Source organism: Calonectris borealis, chromosome W, assembly GCF_964195595.1.
Source record: "Calonectris borealis chromosome W, bCalBor7.hap1.2, whole genome shotgun sequence".
In the NCBI taxonomy this organism is placed as follows: domain Eukaryota; kingdom Metazoa; phylum Chordata; class Aves; order Procellariiformes; family Procellariidae; genus Calonectris; species Calonectris borealis.
The window spans coordinates 3910601-3923638 of record NC_134351.1 but is presented as its reverse complement, the minus strand read 5'-3'; the positions used below and the strand labels follow the sequence as shown (position 1 = coordinate 3923638).

At 52.7% G+C, this 13038-nt stretch overlaps 1 protein-coding gene across 5 annotated transcripts in view; it reads right to left on the bottom strand.

The window, feature by feature from the left end:
* The window catches only part of LOC142074906 (mothers against decapentaplegic homolog 7), a 28970-nt gene extending 19533 nt beyond the window's left edge, over positions 1–9437 (bottom strand). Inside the window, exons 1-5 of one of the 5 annotated variants that reach the window (XM_075135871.1) lie at positions 9046–9435; positions 8674–8871; positions 7470–8225; positions 6840–6893; positions 1520–1594 (exon numbers count right to left, since the gene is read on the bottom strand). In XM_075135871.1, coding sequence (XP_074991972.1) covers positions 1520–1594; positions 6840–6893; positions 7470–7983 — 643 coding nt within the window. In that variant the 5' untranslated portion in view covers positions 7984–8225; positions 8674–8871; positions 9046–9435. Of the gene's footprint in view, positions 1–1519; positions 1595–6839; positions 6894–7469; positions 8226–8673; positions 8872–9045 lie in introns of all 5 variants that reach the window. The other 4 variants (XM_075135874.1, XM_075135872.1, XM_075135875.1 and 1 more) reach the window with 4 other exon arrangements.
* Positions 9438–13038: the final 3601 nt, after the last annotated feature.

Sequence of the window (13038 nt, the reverse complement as noted above, 5' to 3'; positions counted from 1 at the left end):
CCCTTCGGGAGCAGAGCAGCCAGACGAGATGTTATCAATAGGCTGAACCTTACAGAAAGCCCCCTTTTAAAAACGAGTACTTCCTCTGCTTATTTCATGTGGTATCCTGTGGAACTGAACTCTCTCCTCCCCTCCGCAACGGGTGTATTTCAGGAGGAAAAAGGGAAGAAGGGGGAAAAAAAAAAAACCAAAACAAAAAAAGACCTAACAACATCCTTATTGTGTTGTTTTGCTTCTTGTCTTTTTTCTTTTTAGTCTCTTTTTTTTCTTCCCTAAAGCTATAGGTTCCAAGAGCAGAAAAAAAAAGACAAACCCAACAGTCTTCTGCATTAAACAAAAAAGCAGCGACAAGTTTCTCTGTTCCCTCTCCCCCTCCGTTTGATTAATTCTCATTAGGGCCTTTGAACAAACAATATGCTCCCCTCTCAAATAACAGGCAGGGTATATATTACACCCAAAGAAAAACAAACAAGGCTCACTTAAAGACATCCACACCGAACGCAATTCCTGGAGAGAGGCAGGGGCAGATGCACGCGCGCGTGCGGCCGCCGCCGACCTATTTCTGAAATTCCAATTTCAGGGCGATGAATAAATCATAAATCATGGAGACATCCCCACAAAGGAAAGCACCTTCGAACATCAGCCAATACGTGCAGGTACACGGTTTCAGACACTTTCATCCTGGTAGAGACAGAGCCCAGCTACAGAGCTGGCTGGTCTGGGGTGGGAGATGCGGTGCTGGAGACATCACACCTTGGAAAAGGTGTTGGGAGTTGGACTAGATGACCTTTAAAGGTCCCTTCCAATCCAAACCATTCTAGGATTCTATGAAAAGCCCAAGAGGGGTGGGGAAACCACCTTCTGAACCCCCATCCCATAACGGCACCTGGAGGCTGAAGGAGATGCCAAATAGGAAAACGAGGGAAATCGCACAACATCTCAAGTTAGAAGGGACCCGTAAGGATCATCGAGTCCAAATCCCTCTGCAATGTCTTCTGCAAAAAACGGGGTCACCTTTCCCCCCCGGGCACCACGAGCCTCACGCATGAGATGTGGGATGCTGGTTACCCTACCAGGAGCAAAGCCCAAGCATGGCTCTCGTCCCAGAGACAAGAGGTGCCACCACCACGTCAAGGAGAGCTTGACGCCGAATCCTTCTGCAAGGCGCAACCGCACCTGCTCCGATAATCCATGCATCCGAACGAACGGGCGGCCAACATCACTTCGCCTTCCCCAACACGCCTCTTCCTGCCTCGCTCCAAAAATTAATGGAGCGTAAGGCTGGAATTCAAAGGAAATAGGGGCTTTCGGGAACGGAGAACCTCGCCTGGGATTTCAACACATCCTCTGCATGAGAGGTACGTGGCTGCTACCGAAACGAAACCTAATTCCCCCTTCGAGCACGCCTTTCTCAACGATTCGCATCCCCAAAACTTCCCAGCATCACTTCCGCCTTCCGTCGGGACCCTCGGTCAACGCAACCCGCGGCCAAAATCAAGGGCAACGAGAGATGTCTTACCTGAAAGCCCCCCAGGGGCTAGACAATTAGTTCCCCCTGTTTCAGTGGAGGAAGGCACAGAGTCTGGACAATCTGCTGGAGCGGAGGAAAAGAAGAGAAGAAGAAAAAAAAAAAAAAAAAATCAGTATATAGGCGGTTCTTCGCAGGCTCCCAGCATCGCCGCGAGCAGAACACACGTTCCAAAGGGTTTAGCAGGAAGCGATTACTAATCGTCCGCGCAGAGACGGTAGTTCATCAAGAAGCATCCACCCTAACTCGTCGCCTCAACCAAGGCTGCGCGCTGCGCTTCATCACCAGCCAACGCTGATTATAGACCGGCAAAAATTACAGACTGGCTGCCACCTCGCTGGCCAAGTCACCGGGTAATGAGATCAAGGTTGTCGTCGTTCTGATGTAAGCGAGCTCCCAAAAATGCTTAAATCGTGGCTTTACGCACCCAATTTAGTCAACACCTGTAACTCACCAAAATGGGAACCGAAAGGGAAATGTCTCATCGCCGCCCTTTTGTGGCAAACGGTCTATCTTTGTGTTCCCCCGCTCAATTTTTGTCACCGCCAGCTGCTGGCAGATCTTACACCTCGCTGTCACCTCCTGGGACAGGCGGGCAACTGGATCTACGCCTCCATGCACCACCGAAGGGCAAGGGCAGGGTAAGATCAGCCGCCCCGTTAGAGGTTCCTCCTGACGTATGGAGGCATTCGAGCTCAGGGTTTGGACCGTTCCACCCCAAGCCTGCTCTTCCAGGTGACAACAGCCAGGAGCCAACACCGATCCCCTAGTCCTACCGGCAAACTCCAGCTTTTCGGTCACTACCATGGAGGAGACAAGCTCAAGGACACTCCATGCCTGAGAAGATCCATGAAGTTCACACAACCTTCTGGTCCTCAGCAGGTTCTCGGGGACTTTGGGTTTCATCAAATTTGCGCTCCCTAATGACATCATTTCGCTCACGGCTGTGTCTCAAAGCAAGGGCCACCACCAGGAGAGCCGAGATAATTTTCTCCCTACTGATAAAGTCGTTTTTCCAGATTTCATCCCTGAAATCCCAGTGAAAAAGACATTCCTGCCTACATAACCTCATTTTATCAGAGTAAAGTAGAAGCCCTAACAGGAATATACAGTTTAACAGGATATACTTAATCAAACCAAAAACAATAGGGGAGACAGGAAATGGACTTACTTGTGAAATACTGTATACGATACACTCTCTAAATGCCTTGTCCTGCTTTCTATGCTTTAAAGAAATAGGCTTTGTCTCTTTTTTAACCCTTTCTAATCCAGACAGAAGATTCCCCATGCACTTGCCCTGAGAGGGCTTCAGTCGCTTGGGCTACAGATGCTTTCCGAACGCAGGCTGGACCACCCTGCCCCGCGCTGCCCATCTGGCCCCAGTTACAGCTCCCTGATGAGGCCCTGTGGGATAAAGGACATAATTTGCCCTTTCCATGTTGTCTTACTCTAGGGATCCTACGTGACCAGGTCCTCTGTTAGCACACTGGACAGGATGGCAGGAGAGAATCTTATCCCGACGTAAAATGCATAACCTTAGCAATGGGGTGATGCTGACGTTACGGCAGCGCTGCTCCGGTTTGACTCCGAATCCATTTGGCATTTCTGCACTGAGGCTAAGAACAAGGACAGCTTCAGAGCCTCCCTGACCAGCTGGACCACTCCCCAATCCACGCTATCCATCGAAGGAAAGCCCAAGTGTGCTTTCATGGCTTCTTCAGAGCTGTCAGCTCCCTTCCCGTGTCCCATCATCCAACAGCCAGTTCCCTTCATCAACTAATTACCCTCTCAAGTCTCTTTAGAGGACACAGAGCTGATGCACCTGGACTCTAGACCAAGCACGATGGTCAAATGTGGGATAAGCCCGAAAGTGGGACCCTCCTGGGCTCTCTGCCCTACACGTGGCTGGTTTCATCCTTGCACTCTTCCCATCACCCACAGATCTGCCAAGGGCTCTTGCTACTACGGGGTCCTCCGGCTTGTTTTATTTTCAGCACCAGAGAGGCCATAGGATCAGAGGTAGGATCAAGCCAACTGCATGTGAATCTCCTCCCAAATCTGCCTTCCCACAATATAAAACCATCGCGGAGACATACAATTATTCCTGGTGGCCACCAGCCCAACCATGCAAGGTGCCGAATAGTTCCTGGAAGCTGCCAAACCTCCAACTCCCCTTAAAGTCGATGCCACAGGAGGGCATTTGGCTTTGCGGCAACAACTCAGTGGGTTTCCTGCACTCTCATACTCCAGTACCATCATGACCAGCCACCCAGGAGCACGATGGACACAGCCACTTGCAGCCCCTTGTCCTACTTAATAATGGGTCAAAACTTCTGCCTGAATTATTTGGGGGCATCACTATCCATCTTGCTTCCAACACAACCGCAAGTGGCAGCTCCTGCAGGGATATCGGGAATGCTGAGCTCCCACACGTCTCCAGGATTGCAGGGTGAGCCCGGCCCTGCACAAGCCATCATCACCCATCCCTGCAACCGCCCCGTGTAAGGAAGAGGGAAAGTCCTCTCCTTGATGAACGAGGAAGCCAGCCTGGACTTACAGCCTTCCCGCAGGGAACCCGGCTGTCAAGGGCAGATCTTTCCGCTCTACGGCGAGTCACAAATACCAGATCTGTTCTACAACACGCAGTCTGATGCGGCATTTCACTGCCCGCAGCAGACCCCCAGCTCCCTGTCCATCCCCGCTTTCCTCCAGCCAGCAACACAGCCTGTTTCGGCCTCCATCACCTCCGAAAAAAAAATGTAATCCCCACCACAATGGTTTTAAACTAAAAGAGGGGAGATTCAGACCAGGCAGAAGGAAGAAATGTTTTACGCTGAGGGTAGTGAAACCCTGGCACAGGTTGCCCAGAGAGGTGGTAGATGCCCCATCCCTGGAAACATTCAAGGTCAGGTTGGACGGGGCTCTGAGCAACCTGGTCTAGTTGAAGATGGCCCTGCTCATGGCAGGGGGGTTGGACTAGATGAGCTTTAAAGGTCCCTTCCAACCCAAACCCTTCTGTGATTCTATGATCATGGGCACAGGTGACCGCTGCCAGAGCCCACGCCAGTCCAGGTATTCCTATCTGTCTGTCCATTTGAAGCACTTACAAGACATAGCACTAAATACTTAAATATTTTTACTACCACCATCACGCTTGATGGAAAAGCAGAAGTTTCCTGCTGGAGGCACGTTCCCACCTCCATTGGCAGATGCAGTTGCCCAAGTCTAAATGGAGGGACCATTCCCACCCAAGGTCCCAGGGGAGAAGATGGCTCATGTGCATCAGCCAGGTAAAAGGCTTCACACCTTCCCGTCATCATCTACTGCCTCTCTTCCACCTAGCCAGCTCATGGCGAGCAATCCTCAACATACGGCTGGGAAAACGCCGCAGGAGATGGCACCAATGCTGGGACGGGAAACCCTCGGTCCCTCCGCAGAGGAAACGCCGAGAAACCCTGAGCTTGCAAAACCCACCTGCAACAACAGACTTCCAGGCTCCGCTCGTGCCTGTCGCGGCCCCGTTAGTCAGAGTTCAGCTGCCAAACGGATTTTTTCTTTTAAAAAGGAAAAAAAAGGAGGACTTTTTGGTGAGTAACCCAGTTGTTTCTGCGTTTCCGATGGGCAGCGTTAATCACTTCCTATTGGCCGATAGGAATAACTTTTCCTTTCGAAATGGCACATTCATGTTCTGCGGCTTTTCTGTTTACACACATTTTGCTACCTTATGTCAACACTTGCTAATGAATAAATATATCACTCGGCTAACTGAAAATGAGGTCCTGGCAGAGGCAGATTGGATGTTTAAACCCTGCTAATAGATTTATCCTAACATCTTTACAGGAAACCGAAGGCAAGCTTTAACCCTTCTCTCCTGCAGCTCCGAACCCCTTTGCATCCCACGCCAGGATCATCGTTGGGTAGAAACAAAAGCAATAAAGGCAGAAACATAAACTTTTAGGGGAGCATTCCCCAGCAGGGACGCAGTCGAAACGATGCCAATCTCACCCAAACCCCCAAAACTTTGCAAGCCAGCAGACCCTCAGAGTCTATATGGGACAACCCTTCTGCATCCCAACGCATGCTCGAGATGTTGAGCCTACTACTCCCGGTATCTCTCTTTCATTCATGAGCCTTTATCTCCTGTTTTTTCATGCTGAAGCAAAATATTTCATGCTTTGCAACCCAATTGTTTGTTAAACAGCTTTGCTTCTTTCCACAAGGCATAAAAAGAGTTATTAGTGTTTCTTAGAGCGGAAAAACAACAGTCCAGCCTGCAAGGGAGTAGTGGGCAGGATGGGACCCCGCAACAGTACCTCATGTGTCCAAAACAACCTCAACTTTGGGGTTTCTTCTAGTCCCGAGAAACTGAAAAGCAGCAATTTTACAGAAAGTGCTCTTTTGGCCAAAAAAAAAAAAAAAAAAGAGGACATGATACTGGTCTTCAGAAAGACATCTATCTTTGCCTCCCTGCACCGCTGTGCCCCTCCTGCCTGCTGTGACCGAGGGGCACGACCACAGAGACCACCGTGCTCCAGCCAACACTCCAGATCCACTAATCCTGGGGGAGCCGGGAGCTGCTCCTCCCCGAGCACCCCCCGTTTCCGATTCTCCCCACCTCTCCTCCCTTCTTCCAGCTCGATTTATCTCACACCCGGCGAGCTCGCTGCCAACCAAGAGTTTATGCAGACAACCGCAAAAGAGCTGGTGCCAGCCTCAAATGGGCTTCTCCCCTGGCACCCTGACATTCAATTACAAGCAACAGGCATGCAGAGCGGTGCTAAAAAAAAAAAAGAAAAACAAATAACTTTTCAACCCCCTTTCCTAGTTTTTTCAACCTGCCAAGGTGGGATTAGGCTCCCTGAAAACACAGAAAGATTTCTACCAACTCCGTTTGTCAAGTCTCATTGGGATTCCCAGGCATCAGGGAGATGCTAGCCCGAGCTGTGCTGGATCCCAACCCTAAATCCCACCAAATTCACCCAGGGGTGTGGGAGCAAGCAGCACCACTGCCATTTACAACCGGAGCCCATGGTTCTCCTGGCTTTCCAAGTGACTTGAGCAGCAAAGGCCTGTGCTGTACTGCAATCCTTCCTAAAGTTTCCTGCCAGAGTTTTAAAATCCTACTTTGTGCAGAGGGTTTCTTAGATAAATTACATGTTAATTCTTCCAGGGGTATCAGAAGGTACAGAAGCATGCAAGCAGCCCAAAAGCGAAACGCATCGCGGCCTGACAAAGACAGGAGACGTTTCCCCTGAGAAAGGGGCTGTTTTCCCTTTTTTATCTGCAGTCTGCATTGAAAAAGTCCACTTACCAGTTGGTTTGAGAAAATCCATTGGATATCTGGAGTAGGGTGGAGGGGGAGACTCTGGAATTAGAAAAGTACAGAGAAAATAAAGGCAGAGCCATGAGAAAGGAAAAAAAAAAAAAAAAAAAAAGAAAAAAGATAGGAACTTATGATAACAGTGGCATTCTTTTAGCAAAACTGTTTGTCTTAGCTCTGGGGGTTGGAGGCAGGGCAGCGAGGCGGTGATTGCCTTGATATTTAGCTGTCAGATAAACAAAAGGGGCCGTCTGGCGCCAGTCTCCCTGCTATCTGCCGCTCGGGCTGTCTGATCGGGGCCTCCTTGGCTCGGCGGAGCCGCGGCAGCGCCGGGGCCGGGCCGGCCGCGCCAGGCGGCCCCTAATCCCCCGGCACCGCGCGGGGACGGCGGGGAGGCAGCGCGGCCCCCTGGGGGGGGGTGGGTGGGGGGTCTCACCCCCTCCCCCAAATTAAAAAAAAAAAAAAAAAAATACACGGCATTGCAAAGTTTTTTTTTGTTGTGGTGGTTTTGTTTGTCTGTTTGGTTTTTTTCCCCCTAAAAAACAAAAGTTCGGTGGGCTCCATCCCCTCCGTCCCCATCGCCCCCGCCGCCCCCCGCTCCCCCCCCCACCCGCCGCCTACCTAGCTCGCAGAGCCGGCTGAGGTGGTGCGGGTTGCAGCAGACGAGCTCGGGGTGAGCCTTGCCGTAGGATTCACAGCAACATAACCGCTTGACTTCGGAACAGTGGCGGAGGTCGGGCCAGCGGAACACCTTGCAGAGCAGCACCGGCAGCGGGTACCAGTGCTGGCCCAACCGCGAGTCGGCCTTGGCGGGCAGCAGCAGGCAGGGGGTCCGCGCCCCGCCGCGGGACTCCACGGCGTGCAGCAACCCCTCCAGCTGCCGCTCCTTCAACCGCTTCAGCACGGCGTGGGTCAGCGCCTTCAGTTCCGCCTCCGCGCCCGCGGACGCCCGGCCGCCGCGGCCCGCCTTGCCCGGGCAGCACCCGCGCCCCCCGCCGCAGACATGCGCCCGGGCCTCGGCCGCCGCCGCCGCGCCGGGTTCGCCGCCCGCCGCCGCCTCCTCCTCCTCCTCGCCGCCGGGCGCACGGCTCCGCCAAAGCCGCCGAACGAGCACCGAGCGTTTGGTCCTGAACATGCGGGACGAGAGGAGGGGCCCCCGGCTACAAAACGGGCATGTCGTCCGCCGCGCATGAAGGGGCCGGGAGCCGAGACGCGGCGGCGGCGGCGGGCAGCGGCAGGCGGCGGGCGGCGGGGGGAAGGCGGCGGCGGCGGCGGCGGCGGGGCCGAGGCGGGCTGTGGCATGCGCCAGTCTCCGCGCTGGGGCCGCGGGTCCCGCCGCCTCCCGCGGGGGGCTGCGCCGGCCCGCGCCTCTGCCCGCTGCGAAAAAAAAAAAAACAAACCCCCCAAAAATAAATAAAAATAAAAAAATTAAAGGGGGAGGGGAAAAAAAGGGGGGGGGGGAGGGGGGAGCCGCTGCTCGCTCTGGCTTTGCCCAAAAAAGAAAAGAAAAATAAAAAGCCCGTCTACAGTCTGCGGCGCATCGCGCTGGGGGAGGCGGGCTGGGCTTGCCGGCGCCGCGCCGCCCTGCGCGGCTGCGGAGCGCGGCTGGAGCCGCGGGGGATCCTCGGCCTCCCGGGGGCCGCAGCTCCCATCAACCCGCCAGTGCTGGGGGGGGGGGGACGCGAGGGGGGGGACGCGGGGGGGAAGGAGAGACGGGATTGATGCGAGGCAGGGCAGAATCGAAAGATCAAAATAAAAAAGCAAGCCAAAACGATGTCTATTTAAAAAAAAAAATTCAAAAATTTTAAAAACCCAAAACACCAACCCTAAGATTCGGACGTCGGAATCGGTTTAAGCATCTGTCACAAAAGAGAAGACCAAGCGCATCCAGAGTGTTGTATCCCTTTTGAAAGCCCAGGTCGTCCTGATGCGGGGTTTGGGGTTTGGTTTGGTTTTTTTTTTCCTCCTTCTTCCCAAAGGTTTTAATCCACACACACACACACACGGAGTCTTGATCCGGCTGCTAAGAAAAGAAAGAAAGAAAAAAAAAAAAAAAACCGCAAGTGGGGCTGTGTTCCCCTTCTTCCCCAGAAGCGTACTGCTGCCGGCGGGGGAGAGCCGGGCTGCCCGCCCCCCGCTCCGCGCCCCTCCGCGCCGGGGCCGCTGTCAGCCGCCGCCTCTCCCCGCCGGTGCTTACATGGGTGCGGGGGCAGCCCGCCGGCGACCCTCTCCCTGCTGCCGGCGCGTCTGGCTCGGTGGGTTGATTTTTTTTTTTTTTTTCCCCTCTTCTCTCCTCCTTCCTGCCTTCCTTCCCCTCCTCCTCCTCCTCCTCCTCCTCCTTTCTGGGTTTGGTTTTTTTCTTCCTTTTTTTTTTTTCCTTCCCTCTGCTCGCTGCAAACAGGCTCCCTCCCCGCACCACCGCCTCCGTCTTTCCCTTGCTGCGGGGGGGAGCCCCGGCGGCGGAGCCGGGAGCGGCGGGAGCGGAGCCGGCAGCGGCGCGGTGCCTGCGCGCTCGGCCGCGCCCGCTCCCCCCCCCCCGCCCCTCCCGCCCCGGTCTTCCCTCCGCTCCCCCCCCGGCGGCGGCTCGTAGTGCGCAGCGGCGCGGCCCCGGCCCGGCCCGGCCCGGCCCCGGCCCCGTCACGTGGGCGTCTAGACACCGTGTCGCTCCGGGAAAAAAAAAAAAAAAAAAAAAAAATATATATTATATTTATCTCAAACCGCCTTGCGCAAGGGGCGGCTCGGGTTGCTGAAAGGTTGTGGGTCCTCTCCCCCCCCCTCTCCTCCCCACTCCGCGGGGATGCGCCGGTAAAGCCCGGGGGTGCTGCCCCCCACCCCTGTCCCGGGAAAGGGGGGCCCCCCCCGCCGGGAGTGCTGCGCGGGTAGGGAGCGGCTGGTGTGCGTCCCACGCCCCCCCCCAGCATCGCCCCCTCGGGGGGCAGAGCGGGGGGCAGCCCCCGCAGCCTGGGTGTGCCGGAGAGGCTGTAGCTCGCTGTAAATGTTGAAGTCTTAAACCCGATCCAGCCATAAAAATAAAAAATAATAATAAAAACATATATATGATTCTGGGGATCGAAAGAGGGCATAGCACGAGAAGCAATAACGATAATAATACTTTGCACTTTTGCAGCACCTGTCGCCAGAGGAAGGGAAAGTATTTCATCGAGGGCAAGTATACTCCAATTCTGACAAAAGGAGAAGCAGAAATGATTAGCGCGTAGCACCAATGTCTATTCTTGTTATGGGTACTACTAGCGGTAATAATTCCTGGCACCTGGGGTACTCCACAGATCCCCCATCCGAATTCTGCCAGCAAGAACCTGCGGAGGATGGGGAAACTGAGCCACCAAGAGGCTGCGCGGCTTGTGCAGCCCTGCCGCGGTCTGCAGGGGAGCAGGGAAGTCCTAGCGCCAGGGTTTGCAGGGCAGGAGAAGTCCCCGAGGGTCCCCATCCCGCACGGATGAGTAGGTCCCCTTTTCATATAATAGGTGCGGGCGGATAAGTTGCTTAAGGTCACTCCTAAGTCAGTTATCGCATTGGAAGCAGAAGCCAAGGCTCTGAAATCATGGCTGCTATAAGCAAATCCATTTCTAAACCAACAGCACCCAACTAAACGAGACACCCGCCATAAAACACAGGGGGGGACAAAATGCGCCGTGCAGGCAGGGTATTCCCGGGTTGGCTGTCCTGGATGCCTGCCTTTCGTGCAGGCAGAAGCGCAGGGATAATTTTAGAGCCCAGTCTTGCAAATATTGACATGAGCAGGCCAGGGAGACTCCTAATGGGCCTGGAATCGCTCATGGTATTTGCAGAATCAGGATCTAAATTAGTTAGGGGCTAGATTTTGGGGCAGCCCTATTAAATGTTCGTGAGACTATACTCGCCCAGATCCAAAATCTGCTCAAAATCTGCTTTGTGATAAATAGTATGAAAAAATTGAGGAGGGGAAAAACATTATGTGCTGGCATCTAAAAGAAAAATTTAAGGTTGGTTGTGAAACTGGAGTCTGAGGAAAGAGATGGACTCCTCACTTCACCTCCAAATAATTCATGGGCGCAAGTATAAGCTGCCCATTAAATGACCCATCAAATACTGCAGCTGCTGATGCTGCAGCCGAGGCCGACTCGGAGGTCGGGTGAGCTGCATGGTGGCCAGGGCGCGGGCATCTGGCCTTGGGGTGACAGAGGAGGGTGCCAAAGCGGAACAGCATCAGCGTCTGGGTCTGCTGCACTTGCAAGAAAATCCCGTTGCTTTTAAAATGGTCACTTCTGCATCCGGAAAAATAGAAATTTGATAACATTTTCAGTTTAACATCTTGTTCACCAGCCTCCGGAGTGACCTCACGTACACTGAGGCTGATTTCCTCGTTTCCTTAGAGAACCTCAATCCCTTTTCCACTGTGATGCATATGGTAAATTGATGGGGGGGGGGGGGGAAAGAGTTCCTTCTCATTCCCCTATCTGCTGGTGAAAGACACACTGGACATGCCCATTAATACATGCATTATACTTTTTAAATTTTAAAAACTTTCCAGGCTGTTACAAATGAGATTGATGTCTTCAGGGTTTTTTTCCCTTTGCGGTTCCTCTTGCCTTGCCGATGACTTGATGACTGCGATTACTTTATTGTCATGAACAGAATGACAAAAAGCATAATGTGGTGTATACTGTGAAGGGATAGAGAATAGGAATGGGGTCTAGGAGTTAATAATAGATTTTTTTGGCCCTGCCATAGGTACTGTAGGTGATCTTGGGCACATCCCTTTCCCCATGAGCAGGGACCTGGGCTTTAGCACCTCTGGCTGCCCATCCATACAGCTGGGCCAGCAGCGCTTGCCTGTCTTTGTGATCTCCGCAGGTGAAAATGCTAAATATTAAATGACTGATAAAGAACTGCTTTCTAATTAACCCTGCAAACTTGTTTAAACAGACCATATGTAGGTGCTCATATGGAAAATGCAGAAATAAGCATAATGAAGCTGATAAAAATGTGCATGGTGCCTCGGTTGGGGAGATGCTCTGAAAAGGGGGGTGATACCCACAGCCTCTGCTGCTGCGGGTGGGATTGCTCATGGGCAGATAAATGTCAGCCTGGACCAGAAACCTGTCGCAAAATATACCAGGGTTGCTGCTAACCCATGAGAAGGAATAAAATCTGTTTGAATCATAGAATCATCGAATGGTTTCAGTTGGAAGGGACCTTTAAAGGTCATCTAGTCCAACCCCTCTGCCATGAGCAGGGACATCTTCAACCAGATCAGGTTGCTCAGAGCCCCGTCCAACCTGACCTTGAATGGTTCCAGGGATGGGGCATCTACCACCTCTCTGGGCAACCTGTGCCAGTGTCTCACCACCCTCAGCGTGAAAAATTTCTTCCCTGTAGCTAGTCTAAATCTCCCCTCTTTTAGTTTAAAACCATTCCCCCTTGTCCTATCGCTACAAAAAGCCTGTCCCCATCTTTCTTCTAAGCCCGCTTTAAGTATTGTATAATATATTGCATTTGTATAATGTATTTGTACAACGTATTGCATCCCTCATGCGAAACACATTAGGTCCTGTATGTAAAATCCCACCCAGCCCACACTCCCCATCCCTAGACCTCAATTCTCATGGAGGTTTCTGGGGACCTTTCCTGAACCCAGCTGTCTTTGAAGAGCTAAAGCCGAGTTCATTTGCATTGCAATTCAGCCTTTGACAGACAGTTGGAGCCAAGGCACTGTTAACCTAATTGTTTTGCTAACAGCACCAGGGTGTGAGACTCACCAAAGGCACTTCCAACAAAGGGGATAAAACCAGACTTGAGGAAAAAAAAAACCTTTTCCTGACATCATTACCGGGTACAAACAAACAGAGCTGATCCCTCTTCATACACTTTCGAGGCGAGGGTCAATAACAAACACACTTTGCTCTTTTGGGGGTATGTCTCTCTTTTCTAACAGCAGTGAAAAGCCATTCAGGGGAGGTAGGAGAGAACAAGCCAGGCTGAAGGCAGGGCAGAGGCAGCGCAGGCAGGCTCCTGGCACTCTCCCATCCTTTTGTGCACATTAGGAATAGCTAAGCTTGTGGCCCTGCTTCTATTTTTACGCATTATTTTCAGAGCAGAGCTCTCAAGCGATGTTCAAAGTCTGGGTTACGATGCCATTTTGGCTGTATCCAAGGACTCCTTCCGCTCCAGCAGCTCACATCGCACACAG